General features: G+C 44.5%; 1 protein-coding gene across 1 annotated transcript in view; it reads right to left on the bottom strand.

Moving 5' to 3' along the window:
• The window catches only part of C8a (complement C8 alpha chain), a 130,454-nt gene that overhangs the window by 109,910 nt on the left and 3,994 nt on the right, over positions 1 to 16,550 (bottom strand). Inside the window, exon 2 of the mRNA XM_036178581.1 lies at positions 4,300 to 4,536. Coding sequence (XP_036034474.1) covers positions 4,300 to 4,536 — 237 coding nt within the window. The remainder of the gene's footprint in view (positions 1 to 4,299; positions 4,537 to 16,550) is intronic.

Consider the following 16,550-nt stretch of genomic DNA (forward strand, 5'->3'; position numbering starts at 1 on the left):
TTAACAAAAGTATCTGACAAAAGTAACTTCAAGAGGAAAGGGTTTCTTTGGGCTTACAGTTTCAGAGAGTGCAATTCATGATGGCAGGGATGTATGACAGCAGGGACAGAAGGCCACTGGTCATATTGTGTTCAAATAGCCACCAAACACAGTAACCAAAACTTGTATTCAGCTTTCTGTGCCCCCTGTATTCATTTCAGGACCATAGTTCATGGACTGGTGCCCCTCACATTTAGTGTGATTCCTGGTTAGCTTTGACTGTCAACTTGACAGAGTCTAGAGTTTTCTGAGAAGGAAGCCCATTGAGGAATTGCCTCTATCAGATTGGCATCTGATATGCCGAGATGTCTGGATTGTTCATCGATGTAGGATGACCCAGCCCATTGTGGATGGCACTGTGCATGGTTGGGACAGGTGGTCTTGGGCTATGTAAAAAAGCTAATTAAGCATGAACTTGTTAATAAGCCAGAAAAAAAGTGTTCTTCCATGTTCTCTGCTTCATGTTACTGCTTGAATTCCTGTCCTGACTTCCCTCAATGATCTATATAACCTGTAGGCCGAAATAAACCCTTTTCTTGCTTGTGTATGTAGCTTTGATCAGAGTGCTTTAGCCTGGGGTGTCTTCCAACCTTAATTCTCTTAATCTAGATAATTCCTCACAGACCTGCCCAGAGTTCTGCTTCTTTGGTGACTCTGACTCCTATCAAGCTGACAGTCAAGATTAGCCCTCATTCACGGTGTAGCATCTAGGCTCATAAAGGTGTATTTTAAGTTAGTAAACTCAAGTAAAAGTTAAGTAGGAACCCAAAGTGTCATAGGCTTCCACTGGGGAAATGTCCATGTATGAAATATCATCCAACCTTGTCTCCAGCTAGAAAGACTTTTCAAGGAAGATAAGTGTCAATTTCAAGACCTCATAGGAATCCTTTTGGTGAAAAAAAAAAAAATGGGAAAATATATCAATAGCCTTTCCAACCAAACAACTAGATGAGATTTTATGCAATAGAAATCTGATGCAAAAGTAAAGTTTTAGTGCCTTTGTAGCTTGTCATATTTGGGCAAGTACATGTTAAATGCAGTGTGAATGTTCATGTCTGTCTATCCTTAGAGCAATTAAACATGCTATCTTCTTCCCTCCACTTTTTACCTCGCTCCCCAAGTCTGTGCAAAGGCAGCCTATGTTCATTTTCTCTTTACCTAGCACACCTCTCTTATTCTCTAGTTGCCAGTTTAAAAACCCCTCTTGGGAAACTCTTGCTAAGTCAGCCTTTTAGTGCTATGGCCAACAATGCTTAGTGCTGACCAGCTATGACCAACAATGCTTAGTGCTGACCAGCTATGACCAACAATGCTTAGGGCTGACCAGCTATGGCCAACAATACTTAGGGCTGACCAGCTATGGCCAACAATGCTTAGGGCTGACCAGCTATGGCCAACAATGCTTAGGGCTGACCAGCTATGGCCAGCAATGCTTAGGGCTGACCAGCTATGGCCAACAATGCTTAGGGCTGACCAGCTATGGCCAACAATGCTTAGGGCTGACCAGCTATGGCCAACAATGCTTAGGGCTGACCAGCTATGGCTAAGAATGCTTAGTGCTGACCATCTATGGCTAACAATGCTTAGTGCTGACCAGCTATGGCCAACAATGCTTAGTGCTGACCAGCTATGGCCAACAATGCTTAGTGCTGACCAGCTATGGCCAACAATGCTTAGGGCTGACCAGCTATGACCAACAATGCTTAGGGCTGACCAGACATCCCTTTGCTCTGTTAATAATTCCTAGCCTCTTTTCAAAATACATTGGAGTCATGTGACAAGTACTTGCCAACAAGCTGTGAGTGAAAGTGATGCTCTAGGTACCTGCAAATGGGTATGAGTCTCTTTATCCTCCTGAGCCTTCCCTAGGTGTTAAGATGTGACATGCTGCATGGTGGATCTCTAAGTGACAGTGGAGAGTACTCTTCTAAATCAGGCTTGGCATATAGAAGAGAGAGCTGGACTGGAGGAGGAAAAACCTTGGGTTAAGCCAGTAGATTTGGGGTCTGCTTGAGTACAATAAAACCTCTTCTATCTTAACCACTGATTGCCCCATTTTTCTCAGAGCATGGGTATTAGTTTCCTATTGATGTTGTAACAAGTGGGACCCCATGGCCACATGCCTCTGTGGCTATGAGAAGAATCTGTGTTCCTGTGTTTTTCAGCTTAGAAACCACTTGCTGTCATTGCCGGTGGCTCCTTCAGCATCAATGCCAGCAATGTGGCATCTTCTCTCTGATCTTGGCTTCCAGCCTTTAAGACAATGAATGTCTCACCTCTGTTCTATAAGGGCCCCAGGAATATGCTGAGCACACCCAGGTGAGCCAAGCTCTCCTTTTCAAAGTCCCTTCACCATGTAAGACACCATAACAAGACATATTCACAGGTCCCCAGAGTTATGGCATGAATACCTGTGGGAGCTTTGGAGGGTTCCACTTAGCCCACTTCTTTCCTAGCCCATCCTGACCAGTTGTGTTTGGAATAGTCATTTTTTTCTTTTTTGGTTTTTCAAGACAGAGTTTCTCTGTGTAGCTTTGGCTGTCATGGAATTTGCTCTGTAGACCAGGCTGGCCTTGAACTCGCACAGATCTGTGTGATGCTACCTCCCAAGAACTGAGATTAAGGGCATGTGCTACCATCACCAGGCTAATTTTTATAAGTGAGTAAATAGCTATTCATTTCCTATTTGTCTTAGTTTAGGTTTCTATTACTGCAACAAAACACCATAATCAAAAAGCAAGTTGGGGAGAAAGATGTTTATTTTGGCTTATACTTCCATATTCCTGTTCGTTATTGAAGGAACTCAGGACAAAAACTCAGACAGTGCAGAATCCTGGAAGCAAGAACTAATGCAGGGGCCATGAAAGGATGCTGCTTATTGGCTTGCTCCTCAGGGCTTGCTCAGGACCACAAGCCTGGGGATGGCATCACCCACAATGGGCTGGTCCCTCCCTGACTGATCACTAGTTGAGGTAATGCCTTGCAGCTGGATCTCATGGAGGCTTTTCCTCAACTGAGGCTCCTTCCTCTCTAATGAATCTAGCTTGTGTCAAGTTGACACACAAAACCAGCCCGTACACTATGTATTTCTCATATTGTGAATTCCATTCTGTAAAAGCAGGGTTTACTTCTTATTGTTATCTTGTTTGCTAATTTATGTGATCAATAAGAATAATGATAGCTACAATGTTTGGAGGCCTGGGAACTATTCCCTTTCTGTGAAGAGTGTAACTCTATCCCCTGGCAATCTGACAAAAATCAGTAACCACTGTGTCCTTCTCAAGTAGAGAACTGAACCCTTTTGAGTTTGAATAGTTGTATCCTGAGGCCACACAGTCCAGGGGTGATCCTAGAGATCCTGGAATTAATAGGCAAGGTGCCAAGAACTCATAAAATGAAATAAACAATTTAGGCCTTTCTCAAACAGTTTGGAGTTTAATAAGGAAGATATACAAAAGCAATATCATGTCTTTGCAGTGGGGACAGTGACACCACATTCAAGTGACTGGACTCACTTGGGTGAGTGAGAGGAGAGATTATTTCTGATTCAGGCTTTAAAGGATGACACACTATTGCAGGAAGGCTTTCCCCGGTGAGGAGTAAACATGCAGCTACCAATACTCTCCTTGTGGGACACGAATAAGCCAAAGTATAATTCTACCAAACTCTAACTTGGGGAGCCAATGACTTCATGGGCCCACTTACAGTGCATGGGTGAAAGGCTCTCACCCATGTAAGTGACCCAAAACAGCCACACTATCAGAAAGTCTGACCCAGCATGAATGATAACTTCCCAATAGCTGTATTGATAGAGTCCTCCCTTCAGCTAGCCTTCCACATACTGAATAGTCTAGCACCTTTGGATACCATAAGACCTTATGTAATTAAGGCAGAATTACATACAATAGTTAGGAGGGTGTGGGAGAAAGTAGCTGAATTATAAGTGAGGATCCAGTTCCACCCCTTGCTTCTATGAAAGAATGTCAACAGTCTTACAAGCCCAGTCTTGAGTGAGTAGCCATAGCTGTTCTGATGAAAGTGATGGCCCTAGGCTGGAAGGAAAGTATGACATAGCTCAAGCAATGGAGGGAATGAGGGAGAATTATGTCCTAGCTATAGAGGACAGTGTGTCCCATGGACCTGTGGTTGAAAAGAAGGTGCCTTGAGGAGCCATAGGCCATGTGTACAATTGCATTGTACAGTGTGGAGTGGTACAGAACAGAAACATGGGGATTTTTTTTTTTTAGGGCTGTGACCCACCTAAAGTCTGAATAAGACTCTTGGGTGAAGAGTGAGAGGGACAGATGTTTGTCTTCATAGCAGATCCTGAATTCACTGTCTTCATAGCAGATCCTGAATTCACTGTCTTCATAGCAGATCCTGAATTCACTGTCTTCATAGCAGATCCTGAATTCACTGTCGTCTTTCTCCTTCTCTTTGTCCCCTTCGGGCTGTTCATGAACCAGGAAGTGGGTGGTTGGAGACTGTTCTTCAGATCTGAAACAGTTTTCACAGAATCGTTATGGATCCTACTCCTCAGTTCAGTTATTTTTGAGTTTCCACAGGTCGTGCGCTGCTCTGGTCACTGATGGCCTTAGCCAGCTGTGCTCTGTCTCTGCTAAGCCAGGTCCACACACTCAGCTTTCTACCCAGACCATCCTCTTGTATGAGATCATTGTACACATTTAAAGAGAATGCCTAAAACCTGTGTGGCTTTCTGTCCTAGCCAAAGAATCTTATGTCACTTGATTTGATATTTATAAGAACTTTAGTAAGGAAAAAGAATAAATACAGTTATTTCCATTTTAGATATCAAAGGCAGATTTAGATTTAAAAGGCAGATTTTAGATGTTTAATTAGCCAACAAATGTTTTAGCTTTCTTCCTCAAGCTATGACATATTCTATGAGATCTAATGAACCTGTTGGCTTTTACTCAAGTGTCATGGTAGACCTGGGGTTTCTAATCCCCAGCGCTACCTTCCTAAACTAGAAGAGAGCTCATGTTGTTGAAGGACAGACAGAGGCTCTGAGGTCCTACCTACTACAGTGTTTTTTCTCCTTTCAGTTTAGCCTCCGGGGAGTCAGATCTTCTCGAGGAACCAAAGCTTACATACACCACAGAACCAGAAAGTCATCACTTCACACCCCTTATTCTCTCAAAGCTAAATGATCGCCTGTTATTTTCATTTGTGCGGTATCCTGTGACTTTAAAGTTCTTAGTCATACTTCTTGTCTCTTAACACACAGAAAAACCCTGCCGTCACTCTTGAAGCCATGCAGGCTACGTGGATTGCCTGCGTCATCCATTTCCCTCAATCTGGTCTCTGAGCCTAGTCCCAGGTCTGTCCCAGCACCTATGAGAAAATCCAAGGCCATCTCCAGCTGGTGGCTTGGTTGGAGTCTCTCTTCATCAGGGCTCCCTTTGTTCTTCCCACCTTTCACTGACTGCACTTGAAGAGGGACCCCCAGAGTAAGGTAGAAATGGACAGAATGCAGGTTTTCAGTGGGGGGGTCTGGTGCCATTGTTCTGAGTGAGCACCATTAGTGGGCCGGAGTATAAGGGGGAAGGGAGAACAGAAGAGAATAAGGTCATAGGGTATTTTTTTCAGATTTGAAGTAAAGTGTTAAGATATGTGGATCAGCAACATGACTGCCTAAATATGCGCTGAACAAGGACAACAATGGACATGCTAACATGGACTGGGTGTGGGGAGGCCATGGGCCCTCAACCCTGCATAAAGGAACTAAGGAATGCCAAAAAGAGGAGAATTAGTCTTCCCCAGGGAAGAGCACATGGGTTGTACACAAGAGCACACATCATCCAACACCAACTGGTCAGCTTTGAGAATGTACATACAAGTAACATACAGGCTGAACAGGTTGTATTTATGTACTTAGGAATATGTATATGCATATATGTATATATACATAAAAACAACTAATGAAAAAAGAGGCCATGGATTTGAAAGAGAGTAAGGAAGGATATATGGGAGAGTTTGGAGAAAGGAAAGGGACAGGGGAAATTGATATAATCTCAAAAAGAGAAATGAAACAATTCTGATCTAGAATACAGGTCAGAGGGGCTGGAGAGGTGGTTCAACAGCTAAGTCCATTTGTTGCTCTTGCAGAGGACTGGAGTTCAGGTCCCAGCACAGATATGGTGACTCACAACAGCCTATAACTCTAGCCCCAAGAGATCTACAACCCTTTTCTAGTCTCCATGAGCATCTTTATGCATGTGTATACACACACACACACACACACACACACACACACACACACACACACCGCTCATAAAAATAAAATTAAAATAATACTTTTGAAAATTCTTACAATATAATTCCTATATATTTCCAATTAGCCATCAGTAAACCTCACTCTTCTTTTCCCTATAGGTCATAATTCAATTTTAATTGTTAGTACATTTATTTTTAAGTACATCTCATAAGAGGCTAAATGTTATTACCTTTACAATCTAGGTTGTATGGACTGTTGCATTGCCCTTGAGAATCGTTATACTAAAATTTGATTTCAAACTGGATTCTTGACTCATATATCATGGTGCATTAATACCGTGCAGCAATTTATTAGCAAAGTGGTAAGAATCCAGAAGAGCATGTGCTCCTCACACCAGGGAAACTAAGAGGAAACATGCTGGATGTTTGTGTTTTGTTCTGTGGTGACTGTTGGCATGTTTTAACAAGTTGTCTTCATTTTCTGTTTTGTTACTTCCACAGTCATGTGAGTTCTCACTCCGAGAGTAACCGTCGTTTTAGAGACAAGAGAAAGTTTACTTTATGTTGTTCAATGCTAATAAGTAAATAAATATGACATTTAAATAAATAATGACATTTAAAATTGAGGAGGAGCGGCTGTGGTTAGTGCAGAAGAAGAGGGGCTAAGATGGAAGCATCATTGCCACTGGGAAGTAAAATGCCACCTCTCAGAGTTGGTAAATGATCTTCCCACCTGCACGTACCCCGCTGCTTAACTTTGGCACGTGTTGTTTGCCACAGATCACCACTCTGCCAGCATAACCATCATAACCAAGAGTTATCAGCATCAGCATCAGCATCAGCATCAGCATCAGCACCAGCACCAGCACCAGCACCAGCATCAGCACCAGCACCCTTTTTCCACATTGCAACTGTGTTATCCCAACACCATTGCTTAGGAGCCTCCTTTGTGCCAGGCACCAGGCCAGCATGATTGCCCATGATGGGAGTAGTCACTTCCCCATACCATGTGTCAGGAAACAGAAGAAAAAAAAAACACAACTGAAACAGCTTTGTTAAGGTGACACAGTCGCTTCCCCATTCCATGTGTCAGGAAATAGAAGAAAAACAGAATTGAAACAGCTTCATTAAGGTAACATGGGTCAACATGAAAAGTCAACCTAAGGCTTTTCAACCCTCGCATTCCTGCTCTTAGCCTTGCTTCTACTGTTGAAAGTGATTCTGTTTAGTCAGGAAGGTGAAAACTGGACCACAGTCACAGCACAGTAAACACACAGCTGAAGGAGGTGCTGGGCTCTCAAGGGCACAGGGCATTCACCACCTCTCACTCTGGGAGGCTTCCCGGGTAAGTGAGATGTACAGTAACTATTGAAACGCACACATTCAGTGAAGGGAAGGCCACTGTGCAGGCCAGTGCTCTGCCACAGCATAGGGTTTCTCTTTAAAGCTATCAGTGCATGGTGTCCTCCAAAGGGCCAAGGATGCACCTCTCCTGGTAAATGTCTGGATGGAAGATGGTATTGGTCCCACATAGTTGTTCACCTCCAAAGGTGAAGGACCTTGTGAGCTGCTGCTAGGAGTGTTCATCAGGGACTGGTGTGTCACTGATTGTCTCAGTTAGTGTTTCTATTGCTGTGAAGAGACACCATGACCACAGCAACTCTTATAAAGGAAAACATTTAATTAGAGCTGGATTACAGGTTCAGAGCGTTAGTCAATTATCATCATGGCAGGAAGCATGGTGTGCAGGCAGACATGGTGCTGGAGAAGGAGCCAAGAGTTGTATATCTAGATCAGCAGACAGCAGAAAGAGAGAGTGGCACTGGGCTGTGTCAAAACCCACCCTTGTGACACACTTCTTCTAACAAGGCCACACCTCTTAATAGTGCCACTCCCTGATGACTAAGCATTCAAATCTATGAGCCTATGGGGAGGGCATTACTAGCCAAACCACCACACTGATGCTGCTGTGAGCCTCTCTCACGGGACTCTGGCTTGGCTGTTCATCCAGTAAAAAAGGTCCTGAGGCTGACTGGGTGACTTAGCAGAATGAACATGGACATAACACAGACTGTCAAGCACTGGTTCTTATTGGCTGAAGAAATCTTGCCACAGATGAAGGGGATAGGGAAAAGATCTGGAATTTGTGACTCAGATCTCTATTGATCATTGTGATGTAGCTATAACAAACTACCTGGAACTGAGTAATTTATTAAGAAGAGAAAATTATTTTTCAAGTTCTGGAAGCAGGGAATCTAAGAGCATGGCACTGGTCTCATCTTAGCATTGGTAAAGGGCCTTTTCATTGCATCACAACACAGCAAGTTAGAGCTTGTGTACCCTAACAGAATTTGCCTGCAGATCAGAGAACAGAACAAGCCACTAGATTAAACATAGAGGCCAGGTAGAGGTGGCACACACCTTTAATCCTAGCACTCAGGAGGCAGAGATCCATCTAGATCTCTGTGAGTTCAAAGCCACCATGGATTACATGATATTGACTCTGTTTAGTAGAGAAACAGAGCCAGGCAGTGGTGGCACACACCTTTAATCCCAGTACTTGGGAATCACACAGGCCTTTAATACCTGTACTAAGAAGGAAGTGATATGGCTGGGCAGAGAAAGATATGTTAGTTATTTAGCGGTGCTCTTACCCTGCAAGGAACACATCCCGAACACGACAAATCCACAGAAGAGCTGTTTATTAATATAGGATAGAAAGAGAATGTGACAGGCCTGTGTGAAGCACACATGTGGGTGAGGAGATAAGAGAGAGAGGAGAGAAGAGAAGAGAGGAGAGACCTGTGCAAAATGGCGCCGGCTTTTTAAAGAGTGGGCCGCACATGCGTACAGGACCGCATGTGGCTACTCCACGCATGCATGTAGATTACATGGCCGCGTGCACTTTATGCAACCATGTAAAGCCACGGAGTCCTAGCCACGCGAGATGTTCTGACCTGGAAATGGCTATTTTGTACTGGAAATAATTAGGCAGTCCGCCGGGCAAGCCCAACTGTGTGGACATGTTGTGATTTCCTATCAAGATATATAAGGCATGAGGAGACAGAAACTAAAGGCCTTTCAGCTAGAAGTCTTTTGGCTAGAAAGCCTTTTCAGGCTGAGGAGTCCTAGAGGTGAGAGGTGGCTAGGGCTTGTTCCTTTGTCTCTCTGATTTCTTCATAATTACCCCAGGGTTGTTTTTGTTTGTTTGTTTTGTTTTTTTTATTAGAAGACCATTTTTGAATTCGTGTTACACATGAGTGTAGCTGCTGATGTGATCCAGGAGGCCACACCCTCATGGTTTCATCCAACCCAATCTTATCCAAGTGACTTCCTCAAGGCCCACCTTTAAAATCCATTTAGCAATTAAGTTTATGACACGTGAAGTTTGGGGCACACATTCAAACTCGAGAAGACTTTATTGTTAAATGGAAACTGCCCCTTAATAACCGTGCAAACTGACAAAACCAGTGAGGATCGGCTGGTCTTCTCTGGCATCACAGTCAGTGCCGGACACCGTGATGAACACTTACCACGGATTATCTTAGTTAATTGGCCGTTGGATACTATTATTGATACCACTTTATTGGGGGGAATTGAGGTGACAGAGGTTCAACTGAAGGTCACCCAAACACTACCCTTCAACCTCCCAAGTCCACAGCTTAACCCTTGACCAAATTGTTCTTTCTCCAAGCCAGTTCCTAAAGCTGTAAAATAAAGGTAACGACACATACCATGCCAGGTTTCTAAGGGGCTCAAAGGTTGTGTCTAAACAGCAGCAGTTTATACACACCAGTGTCAACAGTGGGGGTGGAAGAGGATGGGGGACGGGGCAGGAGAGAGAAGAGGGGGAAGAGGAAGGAGAGATGATGGAGGAAATAACGATCGGAACACAGGTGATGGGTACTTCATACCTTAAAAACAATTTTTCTGAAATTGTTGCAGAAAGCAGATGTGGAATAGACAGAAAACTTGGGAGGAACTTATTCCTTCTTTAAAACACACCCAACATCCTAAGCTAAAATGGGCTTTGATTTCTTTCAAAGTTTCTTCACTTGGCTGGGATTCCAATATAACAAAGCAAATCGAAGAAATTTAAGTGGCCCCGCTGGCTGAGGCATTTACATCATATCATGGAGGGTAAAAGCAATCAAGTGACCCAGAGAAAGTATTTAACCTTCTCCTTTAGGTGGTTGGGAAATTGCACTTTGTGTAAAGCTGTCATAACCCAGATGGACAGTGCCTGGCTGTTCTGTTTGGAGAGGAGCAGTCGGGGGACAGCAGGGTGCTTGGGGAGCCCTCTCAAATAAAAAAGCTCCATGGTCCGTTCCACAGCTTCTGCTAAAGCCTCTTCCTCCTCCTCCCACTCCTTCTCCCCCTCTTCCCCCTCTTCCTCCTCCTGAACTGTGTGTCTGTGTATGGAGGTACATGAGAGGATGACAGGGTTGCAGCCATCTCAGAGAAGGGCCAGACTGGGGGCAGCAGTCTACACATGTCAGAGGGCAGTTCCCAGGAAGGATTGGATTGTTTCCTTCCACTATGGAGCCTGAGGGTCTAGCAACCTCTTTTATCCAAGGCATCCATTGGCCCGGAAACTCCATTCTTGCCCCAGGTTCCAGTACCAAACAAGTATGGGGCAGGTAATGAAGAATGGCCAGTAGTTGGGCAGTTGACAGATTAGTGCATTTGCAGATTGTAAATTCTGATGTGAAGCCCTGAGCCTCCTATCTGCTGATATAATTAAAACCTAGACTGCTTTGCTGGGGGCTTTGATTTGAAAGCGGCCTCAGAGGCACATGGTCGATTTTTTCCTCAGAGAGCCTCATCACCAACACAGAGCCTCTGCTCAGCAACATTTTGATGTCTGGAAGCAATGCCAAGCCTCTGCTGCTGGGCTATTTCCTAACAGGCATCATAAATCTTGTGCCTTCAGTGAGCGGTGGCTTGCTTTGCTGGTCATTGTGCTCTGGTTGCTCTATAGGCCTGTGCCTTGACAAGGGGGAGAGGTGTTGGCTCTAAAATATTATTTTCTTGATCTTGAGAGATGACTCAGTGGATAAAATGCTTGCTGCATGGCTGTAAAGTCTGGAATTTAGATTACCCAGAACCCACAGGCTTGGCACCTGCCTGTTACCAAACCAGCAGGCAGAGAAAAGTAAGGTATGCCTGGGGTAATAAATAAGTAAAATGATTGAAGAAGATGACCAATGTCAACTTGGGGCCTACATACACAGAAAATATCACTCTCTTGTTACATATCTCAGGATCATCTCTGAAGGTGTGTCTCCAACCATGAAAATGAAAATGTGCTGCCTGTTTGTTTAAAGGCTGGGAATGTGGCTAGCCTCATTTCTCACCTCACACTCCAGCCATAAGTACAATAATCCTCCTATGTCAGAAATCTCTGCCTGCTGGGCTCTCTAAGCCTCAGGCCTTTTAACACGATACATCCTTGCTCCACAACGTGTAATTTCTATAGTGGGTAGCTGTTTTGTCTATGACCTTGAAGCACTGCCCCTAGAGAAGCAGCAGGTAACTGTTCCACCTGCCTATGACCTTGAAGTACATGCCCCTGGGGCATGGCCTCACAGTGATCCTTGAGACCTGAGATGGACGTAGGCAGCTCTCTGCTCTGCTCTTGTGGCTTTGGAGACTGGACTGAGTCAGGTGGCTGGAACAGAGTTCTAGAACCTGCAACTATTCTGTTCTGTACAGTGAGTTTTTACCCTTGATAAATTCCTTTGCCTGTTAAACAGACTCCGTGGATTTCTTGTTATAAATTTTCATTTCCCAAGGGCAGTCAAACTCCTATTTGTTCTTCAAGCTTCCTTCTCTGAGAAGTCACTCAAACCCACTCAGGGTTGTCCTGAGCTGCCTGTCCTCCTACTGCTCTGTCCTGGTGGTGTCCTTGGGGTGCGGTAGCTGTCACACATTATGTGACATCTTCCACAAGAAAATGGAGGGGGGGAGGGGGGTGCAGGGGGGGCTCAATTCCATGAAGTGTTGGATGCTCAGGGAAAATGGGCAACCATACCATTCAGGAAAAGGTGTAAAGGTGTGCATAGCAGAGTTCTTTGGGACCACCACAGGCTTCAGGTTGTTGCTGGGTTTAGACCCTAGCTCCAGAGTTCATTGATGAGCTGAGGGAACTTCAGGAACCTCTGATCCTTGGTTCAGTCCTCTTTGGGGGTAAGCTCAGAAACCTGTAAAAGCCTATTGGTGGAGCTACAAAAATGGCAGCAGAGACATGTTGCTATACACACCTGGAAAGGCAATAACATAAATACATGTAATGTAATAGGAATCTAGAGCACCCTTACTTCTATCTAGAATGAAGCCTAGTTGTTCTCACTCTCCACACCCATAAACGCATAATTAAAAGGACATGTCTTGTCTATGTATTCTCCGTATGCCTAAGCACAGTGAGTTGGAAAAGCAATGCAATCCTCACCTCTACAGACCTCAGCTGGAAGAGGGGTGGGGTTAGAGCAGACACATGTCCAGGTGACAGTGATAAAATTAGGAAACTGGAAACATGGGGAGGGAGGGGCAAGCAGAGACTGCTCTAACATGGGGTCAGAGCTGGAAGACACTTCTGGGACTGACGCCTCAGCACTGTCTCAAATGATGAATATGAACTCAGGAAATAAATAGGAGAAGGCGTTCTAGGCAGAGGGAACAGCATGAACAAATGCATGGAGGCAATTCGGATTTCCTGGGAGGCTGAGTCTAATGGGGCAGGACATACCCAGGAAAGAAGATGGGGGGGACAGCAAGAAGCCAGCAGACAAGACCTTGTGTGTGTAGCTAAGAAATGTAGGCATTAGCATCAGGCCATGGGGGACTACTGAAGGATTTTAATAAGGGGAGTGCCATGATTAGAAGAGCAATTTAGATGCATTGTTGGCAGGAAATTAATTGATAGTTCTCTGAGAAAGCCCTTTTTGAAATGAGAATCCCCTCTGGGCCACTCTCTGAAATCTGTGCATTCATTTTGTTCCGAGTTGCTTTGGTAAATACTTATTGAGCACTTAGAGTCACTCATCATAGAACCTGTGGGCTCTGAGATGAGTGTACTCCTCTACCTGCTATGAATGAGCTCAGGGGATCCACTTGAGTAATTACGGTAGGACACAGGAAGTGATAAAGAGTAAGACTGGAAGAGAATGGCAGCTAGAGAACTCTGCATCCAGATGTGTTGTTGGATGAGAGGCTGAGATGGCCATACCAAAAGCACTGTAGGCACACAGAGATTCTGTTCAGTGGGGGCATGTTCAGGGGTCCCCAGGGCATTCCAGAACATATCCAAGACTGAGATCAGTTGCCAGAGAGGTCTGAGGAGAGGTTTTGAGGGGCAGTGACAATACCCTCATGGGAGTGTCTGAGCTAGATATAAAATAAATAAGCATAATTTGAATGGTGGGTGTCTGACAGACAGTCCAGATAGGTGAAGCACAGGCTATGAGGGTGTAGGAAAACATGGTCCTCATCCAGGTCTATGTGATCACAGAATGAACAGACAAATGGCAGGGACTCAGTGGGAGAGCACTTGTCTATCATTATGTAAAGTCCTGGCTTACACAGTGTTGGGGGAGTGGGAGGGAGAGTGGGAGAGAGGACATGTTACCATGGCTTGAGACAAGGCTCAGGAGCTGAAGGAGTTAGTTAGCATTTGTGCCAGCTAGCTTTATGTCAGCTTGACATAAGCTATAGTCATCCGAGAGGAGGAAGCCTAGATTGAAGAAAAAGAAGCCTCTATCAGATTTGGCTGTAGGCAAGCCCATAGAGCCTGTTCTTAATTAGTGATTGATGTGGGAGGGCCCGGCTCATGGTGGGTGGTGCCACCCCTGGGCTGGTGGTCCTGGGTGTTATAAGAAAGTAGGGCAGGCTGATCGAGCCATGAGGAGCAAGCCAGTAAGCTTGCAGAACTTTCCATGGGTTCTGCTTCAGCTCCTGCCTCCAGGATCCTGCCCTGTTAAGCCCTTGCCTTTGATAATGGACGGTATTGTAGAAATGAAATAAACCCTCTCCCCTCAGAGTTGCTTTGGTCATGGTGTTTCATCACAGCAATAGAAACCCTAGCTAGGATAGCATCTTATCTGATAAATAGTTACGGGGAAATGCTAATTTTAAAAAACAGAGTGAAAAATTATAATGGAACTGTATTTTAGAGCCACTGGGTCATTGAAGAATTGCTTGCATGAAGCTGATTGCCAGTGAGAAAATAACAGTAAATATGTAAGCAGAAGCAGATGACCCACAGGACTATCTGCTAGGGATTAGCTGCATCCACAGCTATGTTTGTACCTGATACAGACTGACTGCCTTATTCTTCCTCCTCCAGCCTTGAAGGATTGCCTAGGAAATGGAGAACTCATCCACAATGCCACACCCACAGTTCCCAAGTGCAGCTTTTAAGATGACTACTTTGTCATAGCTGTCTTGATATCAGAACCCTACCCGAGTCAACCCAAGACAGTTTCTGGTCAGTACTTATCGTACCTTAGATGAACACTCATGTGTTTTCCTATGGAAACAGTAGCTGGTCCGAATATAGCATACTGCTGCAAACCAGACCAGGGCTTAGGTATATTGAGTTTGAAATAAACTACCTTTCTAAAATTAGAGAATTTCTGAGTACCAAAGTCTATGCCAGAATTCTGTATAAAGATTATACACATTTTTTTTTACTAAGAATAAATCTTAAGCTGGGGAGATAGCTCCATGGATAAAGAAAGGGCTTGTCATAGAAGCATGAGGATCTGAATTTGATTCCTGGAACTCACATAAAGCCAGACATGATAGCGTACATCTGTAATCTACACATTCCCAGGCTGAGATCTGAGGTGGAAACCACAGCCTGAAAGATAGTGGGCCCACTAGCCTGGGTATGATGTAGCAAGCAGCAAAGAAGCCAGATCTCAACCAATGAAAAGCAAGGACTGATACCTGAGATTGACCTCGGACCTCCACATGTGTGCAAGGGCATGCACAGCCACATGCACAATCACACAACACACCATATATCTATATATAAATATCTGAATCTCAGGAATTGTGCTGGATAGTTTTACGTCAACTTGACACAAGCTGAAGTCATCTTAGAAGAGGGAATCTCAATTAAGAAAATGCCTCCATAAGAATGGGTTGTAGACAAGCCTGTAAGTATCTTCTTAATTAGTGATTGATGGGGGTGGTTCCAGCCCATTGTTGATGTTGCTATCCCTTGAGCAGGTGGTCGTGGGTTCTATAAGAAAGCAGACTGAGCAAGCCATGAAGAGTAAGTCAATAACCAGCACTCCTCCAAGGCCTCTACATGAGCTCCTGCCTCCAGGTTCCTGCCGTGTTTGAGTGCCTGTCCTGACTTCCTTTGATGATGAACAGTGATATGGAAGTGTAAGCCAAATAAACCCTTTCCTCTTCAAGGTGCTTTGGTCATGGTGTTTATCACAGCAGTAGAAACCCTAAGACAGGATTCCAAGCAACTTCCCAAAGACACAGAGAGAAATGAAGCATGGGTTCTGTGAAAGGCCTGAATAGACAGGTTTGATGAGGGAAAGTTCGCTCCTAAACATTCATTTCTGAGACTGGAGAAATGGTTATTTATATTAGTACCAAGTACTATTTGGACCTTGAGTTCCAGTTCCAGTTTCTCTGGCTGCTGATGAGCAGAAAGGCCATCTTAAAGGGAAAGTGTCCATAGATAGACTAAACATTGTCTGTGTTCCCTGAAAGGCTGTCAGCACCAAGGTACCTTTTCTTTCTTATTGCTCTAGAAAAGCAACCAAGATTATCTCTTCCTCGAGTGAAAACTCTGAAGACCCTCCGTGAGTGTGGTTTTCTTCTTCCACTACTTCTTCAGTGTTCTGGCTGCCCCATGAAATGCAAAGGACCTGCATGCTTCCCTGTTATTGTTTATGCTGTCCCATCAGCCCTGAATGGCATCAGAGCCTCCCCTCCAGTGAAAACCATTTGATCTCACTTCCAGTGGGCCTCACCAAACTCTGTGTGTGTGTGTGTGTGTGTTTGTGAGAGAGAGAGAGAGAGAGAGAGAGAGAGAGAGAGAGAGAGAGAGAGAGAAGATAATGTACAGGAATCCGTTCTCCATATCTTGCAATTTCTGCCACTCAGCGAACTCCAGGCTAGCTAGTCTGAGAGATTCTGGGAGATCTGTCCTCTCTCTCTGCAAGAGTGCTAGGATTACAGGTTCAAGCCACCACATCTTTGTGATGTTTATGAGTTCAGCAGATTGAACTCAGGCCATCAGACTTCTG

Source organism: Onychomys torridus, chromosome 2, assembly GCF_903995425.1.
Source record: "Onychomys torridus chromosome 2, mOncTor1.1, whole genome shotgun sequence".
Taxonomy (NCBI): Eukaryota; Metazoa; Chordata; class Mammalia; order Rodentia; family Cricetidae; genus Onychomys; species Onychomys torridus.